Below are 18,136 nucleotides of genomic sequence, written 5' to 3'. Positions count from 1 at the left end.
TGCAAAATTAAATGAGAAAAATGCAAGGAAAATGCCGACAGGCTTACACAATGACAGTTTTCAGACTCGGAGGCATATGATCATCTCTGCAGATTATGCAACAGGCCCAGATCACGTGAAGCCATGAGGGGATATCCACGCAACTCAGTACCAAACACTAGCGCCACAGAGTGAGCAAACACAAAGTGAGTACCCCTAACGTCAGCTCAGTAGTCTGTAATGGATTGTAGTCAACTAAGAAACCTTGGAGAAAGGCTTAACACTGTGGCTATGCCGCTAAGTCCCTTTTGATTTTGTCATAGCTCAAAATCGTTCTCCCACACCTCAACCTGAGCCATGAACACCCCCACCAGTTTATGATATGACCCATCACAATGGCATGACGTCAACGGATCTTGACAGACGGAAGTCTTGACAGACGGAAGTCTTGACAGCAGCATACTGGTTTTCTACTCTAATACCTTCTCTGTCTATAAATAGACACGAGAAGGTAAAACAAGAAAAATGAGTATTGAAATACTGCACTCTGATCATGTCCTGTAGGAACCTACCTAATCCTAACAAAGAGCTTTCACATGATAACTGAAAAAATTTGATAAAAACAGTGCAATATTAAATCATAAATCTTAAAAGAAGCTATCATCAAGGTTATACCCAGCAGGCAGTACAGTCAGTTAATTTTCTTTTAAACGTGGCATTGAATTTGATAAAATGTGAGTGATAAAATTATTACCATTTATTTTCAGAGATGTTTTCTTCAATATGTTCTCTGAATCAGAATCTTCATCCTGCCATCTGTCAAAGTCAACACTCACATATGCAACCTGTAAATTAGAAAACACAAAAATTGAATGTTTGTGTCAAGTATACATTTCTCAATTGAACTTCAAAGAACTATGGCCTTATGGAAATTATTGATCAAAGATGCATCCTTCATAAATATTGTAGCAGAAAATGTACCACTTACTTTAAAGTGAACAAAGAAAATCTAAATCTCAATATTTTTTGTTTTTTAATTTCATTTACGGGCGACATCAAAAGTTCAATGTCTGATTAAAAACTTATACATTTAAGTTTACACAAAACTCCCCAACCCTCAATTGAAACTTAATTGTTGAATGTTGATCAAAGGTTCCAATTATTTCCTTACTGTGATACTTCCAATCATACTTATACATACACAGGATGGGTGATGTTGCACAAGACAACATTATTCAAATGAAAAATACCTTATTTCATTCAAAAAACTCAGTCTGTCACTGTAAATTTAACACTAATATCAAAGTATCTGCTTCAGACAACAACAACAACAGCGATGTAAAAACAGCATGCATACACATTCCTCAATACCTCATCAGCTGTCTAGTTTACGAGTTGTTTCAGGTCACCATTGACTTTGCCGCAAAAGGAGCAAAAATGCGTAATTACAACACAATTTTATAGAATTCTCAACCAAACCAAAGTACGATGTTATAGTGTTTCTGTCTGATAGAAAACGTTTTTGGGTTTAACACCCAACCCTTAACTTCAAGAATAAACATTTTTATCTGACATCAATCTTTTGACGTTGCCTCTTATTTTATACATTGTGACAATTTACCCAGTCTCTTGGATTTGAATATGCAGATATTCAGAGTTATAATTTCTACCCTACATTTAGCTAATTTATTTTGGATAGCATCACATCTGAGAAAAGTATGTTCTCAAAACCCTGATAATGTTGAAAATTTAGGTATAAGGTTTCTTGATAATTAGGTTTTAAAGGTATCAGTACTTGCTGTAACGTTTGGCATGGTTGGCAAGCTTGAATGACCAATTGTGGTGGTCACTTTTTGTGAGGACATGCAAATTTCAAAGTTATTAAGTTGATTCCAAAAAGTTATCATCCGCCATACAAGAGCAACTGGTTTCCTACTTTCATTAAAATTATTCTGTAACGCAGTCTATGAAACAACATTCACAAAATTTCTCCTCATTTCATGCAAAGTGTCTAGTGAGAAGAAAAGCATTTCCTAAAACATTTTTCGCATGACAAATGAACTCCTCCGTGAATTTCTGTGCATCAGAGAGATTTGGCTGACTTCATGTAGTGATGTACAAATCATGATGAATTTTTGCATGTCATATATTTGTGCGGTACAATTTGAATTTGAATCCATTACTAAGATTTTTAATTCACAATGCACTGTAATGTAATGCTCTAGTACAACTGTGGCAAACAAAAAAATTACCATTTACTGTTTTTAGCATGGGTTACAGTTGTACTGTTTTTAGCATGAGTTACAGTACTGTTTTTAGCATGGGTTACAGTACTGTTTTTAAGCATGAGTTACAGTACCGTAAAATTCCCAATTGAAGCCGTGGCTTGTATTAGAACATTTTTGAGGGACCCCTGGGATCACACACTGAAGTCCCGGTGCGGCTTCAATTACATACATTTCCAGTGTTTTGATATTTTTCTCAATGCTCACCAAGCATTGCAGGGGCAATCGCTATTGTTATGCAAATGAGTACCAATGAATTCTGCGTGAATAAATTACCCGCATAAAAAGCCCCTACCCTAGTGTAACTCCAATATAGAAACGTTAGGAGAGTGTATTTGGTCATTAAACTTGGTAAAATTCCTTTTAGATAATAAGGAAACTATTAAAAGATGTTAAAACAATGGGAAACTGGAGTTCCCTTGACAGCATCGTAAGGAAAATGACACGTTTTTCCAGTACTTTCTTGAATCTCTGACCCTGGCTCACCCTCGTCCCCTAAATAGAATAGTCTCACTAAGGTTGACCATGTTGACCAGCAGCATGCATGATGTCTTTGTTTCAAGTGGTTTCAAGGGGTTTTTGGACGCTGAAATTTCACAAAAATGTCACTTCTGTATTCAGAGATTGTACAATCAATTTCTTTGGACGTGTAAGTCGATTATGAAAGCGATAGAAGATCAAATGGTGTTGAAAAAAAATCGTGCATAAAATTAGCATAAACAAGTCATTGACAATGACATAGTCCCCACTTGTAATAGGAGTATTAGTCTTGATGGGGCAGGGAAATGTGGTCATTAAGAAGTATCACTGGAGTGTATATGTTGAGATCTATGGGCAAATAGGTCTATGTCGTTGTTCCAATTTGAAACACATGAGGCATGTCTAAGTTATGGTTCTAAATCGGTAAAAAAGATCAGACCTCTAGCTGTATTGGCCAGCAAGAAATACATATGCGCATAATAATGAGGTACAAGATGTGACATCTTAATGTCTAATATCTTATCAGAATTGGAGGGTATAGAACTTGTGGTTACTGAGTTATGCATATATATGTATAATCAAGGTCAAAGGTCATAAGGTCACGTGACATTTTGAAAAAAAATTGTATTGCTAATTAATCCTATATGCCAAAAATCAGATCTCTAGCTCTATTCCTTGCCCAGAATTAGATGTGTGCATAATTAATGAGGTAAAGCGTGTGTTGTCATGAGGTTTCCTATCCTACTAAATATAAAGAACATAGCACTTGTGGTTACGTATTTATCGACATAAACGTATATTTCAGGTCAAAGGTCATCGAGGTCACATGACATTTGGTCAAAAAATTTCTATCCTATAGTTATCCCTATATACCAAAAATCAGACATCCAGCTCTATGGGTTTGCTCAGAATTAGATATATGCATAATTAATGAGGTACAGTATGAAGCATCATAAGGTCTCCCATCATACCATATATGAAGGGTGTACCACTTGTGGTTACTGAGTTATGGACAAATATGTATATTTGAGGTCAAAGGTCATCGAGGTCACATGACATTTTGTCAAAAAATTGTATTGCTAAGTTATCCCTATATACCAAAAATCAGACCTCTAGCTCTATTGGCTCGCTCACCAAGGTCACGTGACAATTTGTCAAAATATCTGAGATATCTGCGTGAACGGATGGACTCACGGATGGACTCACGGACGGACATGACCCAATCTATAAGCCCCTGGACTTCATCTGTGGGACTAAAAACTGTGTCACTGCATCCTTTTTGCAATATGCATATGATGAGAAACTAAATTTTTATTTTTCTTGGCCTTATACATGGGAGTCTATGGACTGCCTTATACACGGGAGTCTATGGACTGCCTTATACATGGGAGTCTATGGACTGCCTTATACATGGGAGTCTATGGAGACTGCCTTATACATGGGAGTCTATGGAGGTGAAAACTAAAAAGTCCTCTAACACGGCCAAATTTGATCGCATTGTGAAACAAATCGACGTGCATCTGTATGGGGTAGGGTACTATCCTTGTGCAAAGTTTTAAAGAAATTGACCTGGGCATGTCTGAGATATCTGCGTGAACGGACGGACGGACACACGCACGCACGCACGCACGGACATGACCAAACCTATAAGTCCCCCCGGACGGTGTCCGTGGGGACTAATTAAGCGTCCATGGCAGATGGGTCTCCTTGATTTACAGCCATCTTGTGTTGCCGAATCGGTGGCTCGTACTCGGATAGTGCAATAAAGGCAAGTGAATGACCTTTGGTAACTTTACTGGCATGTTTTTGTGAACTGTTTTGCGGTCAAATTTTATTTTCTCATGATCAAAAACGGAACGTGTACAAGCTTATACGCACCCACCATGGTCATTCAGCAGCCACAGTACAGTATAGGCAGTTCATTATGTCAATATGATGCAGGTGGTGTTGTTGTACGTCAGGCATCGGTAAGGGTACGTGGGTATTGAATGAAAACTACGTATTTGAAACATGGTATCTCAATCTCTCAACTATTTTAACTTGTATACAAACACCGTTGCTTCAAAATTGTTGCATCAGGTAATTGACTATGGCGTAGTTTACCACACTGACAAAAACTTCGGCCGTGTTCAAACATACACACAAACGTGCCGATGCATGGGGCATTGTTTGTACTTTTGTTACTATCATTGACAAAATGCACAATGGTAGTAGTGTTAAAAAGTAACTTTTTATTGTGTATTTTTTCTGTAAGAAAGACACCTGTCAATCATTAGCACAAGTCAATGACGCACCGCAAGCCAGCTGGTGTGAATTTCAGCAAGCATTGTTTCATGATGGGCTCAGAGAGAAGGGGTAAGCCGCCTATTATGGTACAATTCAAAAACCCAAAATGGGAAAACAATGAGCCAAGACAATGTTTCAAAGTCAGGGTGCGGCCTCAATTAGAGGTTCGGCCTCAATTGGGAATTTTACGGTACTGTTTTTAGCATGGGTTACAGTACTGTTTTTAGCATGGGTTACAGTACTGTTTTAGCTTGGGTTACAGTACTGTTTTTAGCATGGGTTACAGTACTGTTTTTAGCATGGGTTACAGTACTGTTTTTAGCATGAGTTACAGTACTGTTTTTAGCATGGGTTACAGTACTGTTTTAGCATGGGTTACAGTACTGTTTTAGCATGGGTTACAGTACTGTTTTAGCATGGGTTACAGTACTGTTTTTAGCTTGGGTTACAGTACTGTTTTTAGCATGGGTTACAGTACTGTTTTTAGCATGGGTTACAGTACTGTTTTTAGCATGGGTTACAGTACTGTTTTTAGCATGGATTACAGTACTGTTTTTAGCATGGGTTACAGTACTGTTTTTAGCATGGGTTACAGTACTGTTTTTAGCATGGGTTACAGTACTGTTTTTAGCATGGGTTACAGTACTGTTTTAGCTTGGGTTACAGTACTGTTTTTAGCATGGGTTACAGTACTGTTTTTAGCATGGGTTACAGTAAATACTGTTTTTAGCATGGGTTACAGTACTGTTTTTAGCATGGGTTACAGTACTGTTTTTAGCATGGGTTACAGTACTGTTTTTAGCATGGGTTACAGTACTGTTTTTAGCATGGGTTACAGTACTGTTTTTAGCATGGGTTACAGTACTGTTTTTAGCATGGGTTACAGTACTATTTTTAGCTTGGGTTACACGTACTGTTTTTAGCATGGGTACAGTACTGTTCTTAGCATGGGTTACAGTACTGTTTTTAAGCATGAGTTACAGTACTGTTTTTAGCATGGGTTACAGTACTGTTTTTAGCATGGGTTACAGCACTGTTTTTAAGCATGAGTTACATTACTGTTTTTGCATGGGTTACAGTACTTTTTTAGCATGGGTTACAGTACTGTTTAGCATGGGTTACAGTATTGTTTTTAGCACGGGTTACAGTACTGTGTTAGCATGGGTTACAGTACTGTTTTTAGCATGGGTTACAAGTACTGTTATTAGCATGGGTTACAGTACTGTTTTTAGCATAGGTTACAGTACTGTTTTAGCATAGGTTACAGTACTGTTTTAGCATAGGTACAGTACTGTTTTAGCATAGGTTACAGTTCTGTTTTTAGCATGGGTTACAGTACTGTTTTTAGCATGGGTTACAGTACTGTTTTTAGCATGGGTTACAGTACTGTTTTTAGCATGGGTTACAGTACTGTTTTAGCATGGGTTACAGTACTGTTTTTAGCATAGGTTACAGTACTGTTTTAGCATGGGTTACAGTACTGTTTTTAGCATGGGTTACAGTACTGTTTTTAGCATGGATTACAGTACTGTTTTAGCATAGGTTACAGTACTGTTTTAGCATGGGTTACAGTACTGTTTTTAGCATGGGTTACAGTACTGTTTTTAGCATGGATTACAGTACTGTTTTAGCATGGGTTACAGTACTGTTTTAGCATGGGTTACAGTACTGTTTTTAGCATGGGTTACAGTACTGTTTTAGCATGGGTTACAGTACTTTTTAGCATGGGTTACAGTACTGTTTTTAGCATGGGTTACAGTACTGTTTTAGCATGGGTTACAGTACTTTTTTAGCATGGATTACAGTACTGTTTTTAGCATGGGTTACAGTACTGTTTTTAGCATGGGTAATACTTCAGTTTTTAGCATGGGTTACAGTTGTACTGTTTTTAGCATGGGTTACAGGCACTGATAAATCACAAATTCTCATTGATGTGACACTATATTTTATTTTCACTCTAATCAAACATTTTTCATTAACATTATTCTGTGTCAATCCCACAGAGTAATACTCACAAAACTAAATGACATTTGAGACTGCTAGAGGGTTGTGTGAAGATATACATAATATTGACATACCTTTTGTTTTGTCTTCAGTAGTCTTGGCCATTTACAACTTGGACCTACTTTGCGTAGAGTGATCAACACTTCTCTACCAGTCACTGTCTTTGAGTATGTCCCTATGCTTCCATACAATTGCAGATCAAATTTATAGTTCTTGCCATTCAGAACAGTACTGTTAATGAAAAACACACGGCATTCAAATGATTTCTGGCTCAAGCAAAGAATGGCATTTGTGAAGTTTTTTGGTTATCTGTAAGGAGTTTGTTCTACCAGTAATGCAAATGTACCTTACAAATTCCTTATTATAAAATTTAACAGTGTACAAAGATTACTGAATATTTTCATTTGGATAGATATTTTCATCTGAAATAAGTCGTCGTTGATGACACAGTCCCCACTTGTTAATAATGGGTACTTTGATTACATGTCCTCAGAGAGGATAGAGTCCTCTTCATTAATTAGGTCTGTGATAAAAATACTTTGATACAGATGGCGCTCAATGGCCAAGAATGAGTTCCATGGTGATGAAAACATAAAACCAATGTAGGCCACCATCCTAAAGTTCATAAAATGAGTCAACTAGGAATTAATCCACAGGATGTTGCAAAACATTTTTGCATACAATTCTAACACTTAACAGATTATTACTGGTACCATATTTCATAAAGTTTGATGCAGTATTTACAACACTATGAGATCAACATCTGTATCAAGTTTCATAACATTTGACGTTGTATTAATTTGTGGCTATATCACCCTAATTAGGAAAGTTCATTACTTATGCAATTACAAATTAATTAAAATGACACTGATAAATGTCTTTTTCAATGTTAAAGCAATGTGAGCTTAACATCGGTTAACATCTGTATAAAGTTTCATGAATTTGATGCAGTACATATTTCTTGACATATCAGCCTACTTACGAAACTTCAATAATTGACATGTTACTGCTACATGACGTGAAACAAATTGACGAGCATATGTATGAAATAGGTCAATGTCAACTTTGAATGATACTGGTGGAAATATGTCTGAGTTATGGCTCTGTACATGAAAACATCGTAACAAAATGGCTGCCTAGCAACCATATTGGATCGTATCACATAAAAAATCGACCTACATATGTATGACATAGGTCAATGTCCTTGTACCAACTTTGAATAAAATCAGTTGAGATATGCCTGAGTTATGCCTCTGTATATGAAAAAATCGTAACAAAATGACCACACAGCAGCCATATTGGATCGTATCACAAAACAAATTGACGTGCATATCTATGACATTGGTCAATGTCCTTGTACCAACTTTGAATAAAATCGGTTGAGATATGCCTGAGTTATGCCTCTGTATATGAAAAAATTGTAATAAAATGGCCGCCTAGCGGCCATATTGGATTGTATCACAAAACAAAACAAATCTGACGTGCATATCTATGAAATTGGTCAATGTCCTTGTAGCAATGTTGAATAAAATCGGTTGAAACATGTCTGAGTTTTGGCTCTGTACATGAAAAAATCATAATAAAATGGCCGCCTGGCGGCCATATTGGATCGTATCACAAAAAAAATTGACGTGCATATCTATGACATTGGTCAATGTCTTTGTACCAACTTTGAATAAAATCAGTTGAAACATGTCTGAGTTATGGCTCTGTACATGAAAAAATCGTAATAAAATGGCCGCCTGGCGGCCATATTGGATCGTATCACAAATAAAATTGACGTGCATATCTATGACATTGGTCAATGTCCTTGTACCAACTTTGAATAAAATTGGTTGAAACATGTCTGAGTTATGGCTCTGTACATGAAAAAATCGTAATAAAATGGCCGCCTGGCGGCCATATTGGATCGTATCCCAAAACAAATCGACGTGCATCTGTATGACATATGAAGTAATCCTTGTACCAAGTTTGAATGAAATCGCTTCTTGCATCTCTGAGATATCTGCGTGAACGGACGCACGCACGGACATGACCAAACCTATAAGTCCCCCGGACGGTGTCCATGGGGACTAATAACCATGAGTTGATAATAAATAAGTTGAGAGACATACGAAAGTTCTAGCAATATTATCATTAATATACTATATGTATGACTAAACCTTCAATAAATAAAACATTTCATTGTGTGGTAAACACTGTCATGGATGACATCTCATTTCAGAACAAAGTATCACAGCTTCAGACAGGGCCTTTCATCTCAGTGGTAAATGAAGTAACACATGACATGGTTGTACCTGAAGTGAATCATATCTTGTTGAACTTTGAACTCTACACTTTGAACCCCTTGGAGCTGGATACCCAGAAGGATAGCATCTTGTCTCTGTGACCATAATACTTTGGGTTGGTAACTTAAAAAATGAAACCGAAATAATCACATACATCAATACTGCAATCTCGTAAACCCTGTCTGATTTTCTTTGAGTTAACAAACAGGGAAATATGCAAAGGCCATGTCTCCAAGCATTTGCTCAAAACATTGAGGCACTTTTATCCAAATGGTACAGTATAATTACATTGGCAATAATAGTACTTTTGTTTTCATAACACTTTTTACTGAAAATGACAATATTCAATTTTACTGAAAAATGCATGAAAATAAGAAAAATACTGTCAGTTTTGTGCCCATATATCTTTCTTGTATTCACTGAAAGGTGTCATAAAGGATTCTTATCACTGTTTCACTTTAATATGATGTGTTAATTGACAAACACTGTTGTTATAGGTGCACCAAGACATCATCTACTATACTACAACACAAATTAACACATTTGAATATATAAACGTAAAAAACTTAAAAATGGTTTAGAAAAAGTAATATGCTATAAAAGCAAACCCTGAACTTGAACTTACGTAGGTACGATCTCCTTAGCTGCACTGTTCAATATTGGCATGTCATCAAGGTTATCAACTGCTGATAAACCACTAGAACTTGCTCGTTCAACTTTGGCAGCTTGTTCAACTTTGACCTCTTGGAAAGTATCCTTCACTGTTCTACCTTTCGTAGTTATGTATTTTTGAAGTGACAACTCCAGTTGATGTTTTCCAAGCAGCGGTTTTAGTCTGGTAACATTTGCTTCTTGGAACATTTGAAGGAATTCTTGATACAACCCATGGGTTTTTTCATCCATGGGAAATTTGCCTGTCCCTCTGCATCTTGAATAAAATCTGAGTTCAGGAATAGAATTATCTAGTTATAGTTCTCTGATTTATTATTCTATAGCTTCACAAGCATTGACAACGCTGAAAACAACTTTTGCAGACATAACGTGGCCTAATCTTTTCGTAAAATCTAGAAAACATACTATTTTTTGATACCAAATTTAAATATTTGACTTAGCCTGTGCAAAATCTATGAAAAACCAGGGATGTTTTTTTAAAATTTGCAATTCACTGAGCAGGTGAAGTTTCAATTCTGAAGATCAAATGTTCATAACTGGCACTCTTGTAATCTGAGGTTGGGAGTACAGACACATTCTAAACCCACTGAGGGCATATGGAGTGGCAGAGAGTATTGGTGTCACAGGGATCACTTGGGGCGCGATAACGCGATATTTACGCTCAAAAATCAGAAAAATCGCATTCAGAAAAATCAATTGGGCAAAAAAGTCGCGCCGATAATTCAAATGGCGCGTACGTGATTTCTTTACGCGATCTAAATTCATTGGTAATATTTGGAAAGTTTTCAGTACAGAACCACTCGTTGTGTCGCCGTAGAGAGCGCTATAATTACGCTAGAAAAAAGCTGTCGCAGAGTTACCCGTTTCAACAGCGTTTGTGATTGGTTGCCAACAGGAAGTTTTGCGTTCATTGACAAATCATTGGAGTCGATACAGCAAGTGTTCATTGCTGATGTACAGTGTGTTGTCGTCGCTCAAAATGGCGCTTTCGAAGGAATATTTGTGTCCAGTACGAGTGGTAGTGCGAAGAAAAAACAAAAATGCACTATTCTGGACTACTGTACCGGTACTTTTGTTACTCCCGCACTAGAAAGTATGGATTCGATCGCCTCTGATTACAACTACACTCAGTGTGACAGTTTTCGGACAGGGTAGTGAATTTCGCCCAAAGCCGTTTCATAAATGACGAGCACAACGAAATCTTATTCTCATACCTTTCGAAACTTTATTGTGTTTATCCTCAAAATGTTAACACCGACAGAAGACTGCATTTAGGGGGTCAAAGTTGCCAAATTTTTGCCCCCATGTTGAGTGCATGTAATCGGACTGCTATCGCAGTAATCGGACGTCGTATTTTGAATGTGATAAGGGGCTAAATATTGATATTTTGAAACTTCGAACCCCGATTTTCAATTTCGATGTGTTTAGAAAACTATATGGAAATATTTCGTGATAATTAGTTACGTTTAATCCATGGACGACGCAACTATATTTCAACGTGTATAGCGCTTAGATATCGGACACGGGCTGTCCCTGTGTGTTGCGTTCGACACCTCGTATCGTACGATGTGGCTAACTTCACCAAGTTTGTAGCGCCCGAAATAGCTTCTACCAAAAAAATCCAAAACGGGACGGCAGCGTCACCTGACTTAATATGCTGTAGCATGACTTGTAAAACGCTATCAAAATGGAGCGAAGTAAGTATAACGAACAGCATACCTTGTCATTAAATGTCTGAGAACTGAGGTCGTCCGAAAACTGTCTCACTGAGTGTATCGTTATGCAAATTAACCAATATGCAGAAAATCAGGGAAAGTTAGGTCCGGTTCCCACAGACTTTGAAATTCTCCCACTGTTTTTTTTCATGTGCGATTTTATCTCATGCCGTTCTTGAGCCAGGGTTATCCCTGGTGTCACCTTCCTTGTTGTGGACTCCCTAGAAAAGTATAAATTGGTAAGACAACATACTTCATGTCCTCTCAAAATTCGCAATTCTAAAGTTACCACCCTTACATGAAAGTCATGATTAAAGCATCACCTGCCCATAATTTAAGGTTCAAATATGGTCTTTCTGCACCAAAACGACATTTGAAAGAAGTTGCAAAAAGATATATGCCACTTTCAGCAATCTCATGGATGTTCATGAAGTAACATACTTAAATTTTCCTTACTTTCTGACACTACTGTATAACAAAACAATTGCAACCATTTTTTAATTTATGTACAATCACCACAAGCCCAAGCCATTCAGCATTTGAACTCAAGATTTTCAATGACAACATTATGCAACATATCAGAAGAATAGTAATGGTGAGAAATACCAAACTATATTGACTTGACAATGGAAAAATGACATTTCACATCATCTGCAAGCATATCATAAGCAGAGTATCACTGTTGTCAAATGAATATGGACACCATAAGCTTTCCTATTTCATTCAGTGTTGTCACTTTAACATTGATTCAAAACCATTGTCTACATTTGGTATTCTATTCTTTAGACTATTTTGCAAAATAACACAAGCAGTTTGTCATTACAGCCTACTGTATTCAATATTTGCTGTTGTTGTTGTGGACAAATTTCTTTCATGTCTAATTCATTTTGACAGAATATAGACACCTATTGCAAGTTAGAAAATTCTCTGTTATGTTCAAAACAATGTACAATCTAACAAAATATGATTCAGGTGAAGATGTGCAAAAATATTGAAATATTGCTTGAACTTTTAAATATGTATGGTTCCTTTTGATTCAGATTAAGAAAACTTTGTGTTCACCATGCAAGACGTTTACTATAATATATGGACCAGCCTGAACGACAAATGGTCCATGTGATCATTTCAAACGACTAGGAAAATAGATTACAAAATCATAAAAAAGTCAGAATTACAATAGATATATTAAGGTCACAGTGATATGGTAACAGGGCAATAATGGTGAACTGGAAAGAAATCAAACAATACATTTTGGCAATAATAATTCACTTGAAACACATGGTTTATTTACCTGTGTATAGCATCAGGAATACCTTGCTTTTCTATAATCTTCTTTGTCTTTTCATGTGAAGACAACATCTTCAACAATTTTAGAGCTGATCCCTGCACCTGATACGGCAACATTTAGATAAAACTTCAGTTTCTAATGAACACCAAGTCATGAATTATCTCTCAAGCACAATGGAAGTCATTGCACTTTTGTTAGGATGTTGGCAACTAAGCCCAGAAGAGAAAATGTTGTCAAGTAAAAGGTTTGTTATGATCTACATTGCAAAGGCTATTAGTGAATGATCAATTTGGCTATAGACTGTATACTCTGCTAATGCCATTGTTGGACATGGCAACATTCAGGGCAGTACATGCATTATTGGATAACTCTGTTCAACTTTTAGATTAAAGTCCAATCTGGAATGGGGAGAAGGTGGCATATATGCCTGTTACCGGTATACTGTTTTATCAGACTATCAGCAAAAGTATATAATGATAAAATATCATCAGTGTTAAAGTGTGCAAGTGTGATCCATTCTAAATACACAATTATCAAACAATAATGGCAGTATAATGTTAATGTCACATCTTTATCAACAAGTGTGTACATGTATTGGTCATTATGAATAGCAGAGATAGTGTTGTTATCATTAGTCAAAGTGAAATTCATCAGTGAAATGATAAATGTTGTAATAGGGTTGGTTTAGCAATCACTGGTAACTTACACTGCATGCAATGAAAATACAGAGTTTACTTTTTGCACTGTGTGTATCTGTGGAAATGCAACAGAAGTCCATTTTCTACATTTCACGAAAAATATTCAAACAATTGTCGCTGATATTATATGCATGTATGATGTTTCAGTCTTACTAATCTTTCCAAAAATACCGTTCACAAGTCGTATTTTAAATTGGCAATAACAGGTGGTGGATTTTTTCTGCATCAATGTGTAAGCTATAGATGCAAGCCATCTTCAAAGAATCATCATTGGATCAAATTGCAAATATTGTACCACTCTATGGTGAATGAAATTTTGAATTATTGCTCAAATGAAAGAGACTTTTTAAAAAGAAAAGTGTTAAGTTGGTGATACATGAAAACTATAGCACCAAACATTTGATGGAGCCATTAGCAATCAAAGGAACTTTGTACAAACAATTATCATGATTACCAAGAAAGTGTGACAAAGATACCATTAACCCTTTCCTGCCGAGCGCCCTTGTCCGTTATTCTCCCAAGTCAGTAGAAAACCGCCCCATAATATGTGCCTGCAAAAGATTGGCTCTCCTGCATGTTATCCTGCCAGGCATTTTGGCAGAAATCGCCCATTTTCAGGGTAGTTTTAGCCGTACTTATACGTGTTAGACTTTGATAATTTCTACATGCCCGTAGACAGGGGAAGGAGCTCAAGGGTTGCTGCAGAAAAAAATTGAGGTCACCGGCTTTGTTTGCCCCTGGGAGTGCGTCATTTTATTGCCGTTTCATGTTTATTTTTTCGGAAATAAACTCCTTCAGTATTACGTACGTCCGCTAGGCACAAACATCACCTCACTCGTCTGTTAGTCAGAGACCCTGAGGGTCGTGCTAGGGGTGCAGCAGCACCGTCAAACCTGTCCTGTTTCCCCAGGGTAGGGTCAATTGAATACGTACCTCCAACGACTTGGCAGTGTAGCACAAAAACTACGTTTTTGCCGTTGTATTAACGACATGGCTGAGCCATTGAAGCACAGCTTTACGTAGTTTTGCCAGCTCAGTTGGGAGTTGGCTTACGAGTGTTACCGTTCATTACTGACTTAATCGAGTGGTCCTCAGTCAGGTACGGGTTTGTACCGACATGGCTTGGGCTGCAGCTAACCAGTGATAACCAGTCACTACCCCCAAGTCTTCAGTTCACTTTTGCGATGCACGGGTGCAACGCAATATGCTTCCATTGTTCTAGCCATCGACGTGTCCACATGCTGGCAGCCATATTGTACTGCTAGCTGGTTTGCATAACAAAAGCAGTCCCTGCTAAATGCAGACGGTATCCCCGTACATGTAGCATATTGACCTCATGTGCCCTTTTGAATTCTCTGTACGCAAACAGCGTACGTAGTTACCAATGCGTCGGCAAGAGCCAGTACTTCGGACGGTGGAATAAATAAAAAATCCAAAGCTACGTCCATTGAATGGCACGGCCAAGGCAGTGAAGGACGTTGCCTGGCTTGAACTTGCAGAGCTGAAGCCCAGCTTAGTACGTCGGACACCAGTTTGTAATGGTATTTCCGAGTCGTTCATATCCGTTCCATGGGAGGAACAAGTCGAGCCGTCCCGTCAAAAATACGTTCTCATTTTCAGTCACGCACAACTGAATAAGTGACTTTCGTCTCGCACCATCGGCATATCTGCCAAGTCGTTTGCAAGAGGTAGCCTTCTAGATTAGCATTGCCGAGTTGGTCAAGTTCGGCAGCAATCTGTATAGTGCCAGGCAGCCAAGTACGTCCAACTCCGCCAGAAAATGTCACCATGCTATCCTGCCAAGTCCGCTAAAAAGCGGTAAAAAAAAACCAGCCCCCCTCGGGTGTGGGGGACTGGCGGACAGGTTTCTGCACCTTTCCCTGTCCTTGGACTCCCTGTGAACCCATTTCGAGAGCAAACGCCGTTCCTCGCCCAAAACCTGTCCTCGAACGACCCCTAGCGTGAGCAAGGGTTTGCTACACGTAGTTCCGTCGACTAGGCAGGAAAGGGGGTACCAAAAAGGAGCCCGATTTCCACCGCCTTAGGAGGATAACGGCCGTGGCTGCTCAGCTTCTAGCTACACCGAATTTCAAGCGGATTTTCACCGACTTGGCAGGAAAAGGGTTAATATTACAGTAACTGCAGTTTTGTAGGCAATGAGATCTACTTACTTGCTGACTTCTTCTACCAATCACAAGCTGTGAAGTAATCAGTACAATCTGTCTTGATAAGCCACTTCCATCAAAGCTGAAAGTTGATTTAATTCAATCATTTTACATTATTTTGAATTCGCAACAAATTTGATTAAAAATATATCCACTCTACTTCAAATTTGATGAGATTGAGTGAAATCACTATTGCTTGTAAACAAATCACATAGCAGTAGATAGATTATGTGAGAATACCTCAGGCCAAAGAATACTCTCCATTGATAATGACTAATTACAAGCTGATTTGCATACTTGAAGACAATGCTCGTTTATGAACTTCGCATACATGAATACAACTATGTGGGAAATTGAGTCTTAGTTCATCTACACTGCTAAAAATATTCCACTTTATTGAAACTAGATTTTATTTCTTTCTAATACAAGTGATTGAGTCATTATTATGATACAATTTTTGAATTTCAAAAGTGTCCTTAAATTACCTGATGTGTGTAGCCAATGATATTAACATATCCAATGCAGAGATGATACATGTATCTGTCTTCATCTGAGGCAGAAGATGGATCACAGCAAGAATTCCTCCTGTATCAATTATCTCAATACAACATCTGTAATATTCCAGAACAATTTACAGGTTACCACTGTTGTGAGAATGCTTCTATCACAACCAGTTTACAAAACTTGTACAACACAATCTGGCATGATCACGGTATGGACAGTCTGGTGTAGAAATTGTTACAGGTTACATAAATTCTTAGCAAGAAGAGGACATGTTCGGCTCTGTGAAGCAGGAAGTTCAAACAGAAATTCTGAAATTGCCTGACAACCTTCTCTGTTCTGGACTCAAAATTTAATAGACGTGAAAAGAAGCAATAATCAAATGTTTATTAAAATCAATCTGCAAGAGCAGTCAAGAGGTTTCTCATTTTCATCACAATATAACAATTCCCTACTTGAGACACTCTTTACAAATAATAATAATGAATAAACCTACCTATCATTTCCTGCTACATTTGATAGAACTTTCAAGACAAGCTCTACCGAAGGCTCATCACAGTTCTGAAACAGAATATGAAATGCTGTTATTATGGTACGGCATGACTTTGTCACTTGGTACAGGTATTTATAATTATAAATTATTAAAACTTTAATGATCAGTCTTGAGAAATTACATCTTTCTCAGTGTTTCTGTTAAAGTAAAATCCTGCGTATTTTACGCAAATTTGTTCTGAAATATGCAAAAAAAATCACATCTGCGTAAACTATTACGCATTGAGAAATGCAGCCCCAATGTAAGATGTCCTTGGCCCGCACTCCATGGCCTGAACATGGTTCAATGCAGGACAAAAATAGAACATATACGCCTGCTTGCATATGATGTTTTATTGCAACATTTTAGACTTTAGAGGACTGCAACTCTTTATGCAACATTGTATTTCATCATCACAAAGAGTCATGTCAATCAGTTCTGTACAGACAATGACTCTACAGAGGCAAAGAATTCACAACTTGATCAAGTCTACGTTGTTGGTAACACAATACTGTTTAATAGTGATCATTACGTTGGATGTTATTTGGAGTGTTTACGGGACCGGGTGACAATTTAGATTCTTGTCGGGCTACATTCTTGAGGTCCCACTGACTTTGACCATCATCTCCTTTTTGTTGAACTTTGAATACACTAAGAGTCTGTAGTCAGAAAGTATTTTCCTTGATCATGAAGTCATTAGGCTGCTTAACAAACATATACAGTCACAGAATGGAAAGTGCCTACGTTATGGCAGGTACGGGACAGCTCACAATCTTCATACAGATTGTAGCGGTGTGGAAAATTAAAACAGTTAGGGAGTCTCAGCAGTAGCCACACTAATCTCTGCCACAGGCGACGGATTTCACCAACTTTTTGGGTATTGCGCGTTTTCCATGATATACATTTTCTGTCTTTTTTATATATAATACTTCGCACCAAAAAAAATTAGATATATGAATAATACACTAGTTTCAATATTGATGCTCGATTCCATGAACACTTGCAAAACATAGACCTTGCTCTAGGTTACAGGGATGTGAATCGATGATTCAAAATGTATGCCCCACCGGCTGTCAGCTTTGCAGACCTGATTTAGCAGATTATTTATTATTTTTACTAGTGTACAATGTATTATTTTTACCAGTGTGCAGAAAGTGTGATCTCGAGATAGATAGCTCCTATCAAAATCTGCTATTTCCGCCACTTTTATTGAGCCAGTTGGGTGCGCACAGGGCTGAAAGAA

The 18,136-nt window shown here is 37.6% G+C and overlaps 1 protein-coding gene across 4 annotated transcripts in view; it reads right to left on the bottom strand.

Annotated features, from left to right (window-relative positions):
• Positions 1-18,136, bottom strand: part of LOC139147082 (uncharacterized) — a 78,297-nt gene that overhangs the window by 1,920 nt on the left and 58,241 nt on the right. For 2 of the 4 annotated variants that reach the window (XM_070717943.1, XM_070717944.1), the window contains exons 38-45: positions 16,858-16,922; positions 16,346-16,471; positions 15,867-15,942; positions 13,001-13,098; positions 9,948-10,262; positions 9,332-9,445; positions 7,109-7,265; positions 734-824 (exon numbers count right to left, since the gene is read on the bottom strand). In XM_070717943.1, the coding sequence (XP_070574044.1) occupies positions 734-824; positions 7,109-7,265; positions 9,332-9,445; positions 9,948-10,262; positions 13,001-13,098; positions 15,867-15,942; positions 16,346-16,471; positions 16,858-16,922 (1,042 nt within the window). Of the gene's footprint in view, positions 1-733; positions 825-7,108; positions 7,266-9,331; positions 9,446-9,947; positions 10,263-13,000; positions 13,099-15,866; positions 15,943-16,345; positions 16,472-16,857; positions 16,923-18,136 lie in introns of those variants that run through there. The other 2 variants (XR_011555630.1, XR_011555631.1) reach the window with 1 other exon arrangement.

Source organism: Ptychodera flava, chromosome 13 (assembly GCF_041260155.1).
Source record: "Ptychodera flava strain L36383 chromosome 13, AS_Pfla_20210202, whole genome shotgun sequence".
In the NCBI taxonomy this organism is placed as follows: Eukaryota; Metazoa; Hemichordata; class Enteropneusta; family Ptychoderidae; genus Ptychodera; species Ptychodera flava.
The sequence above is the reverse complement of the archived record's forward strand: the minus strand, read 5'-3'. Positions and strand labels throughout refer to the sequence as shown.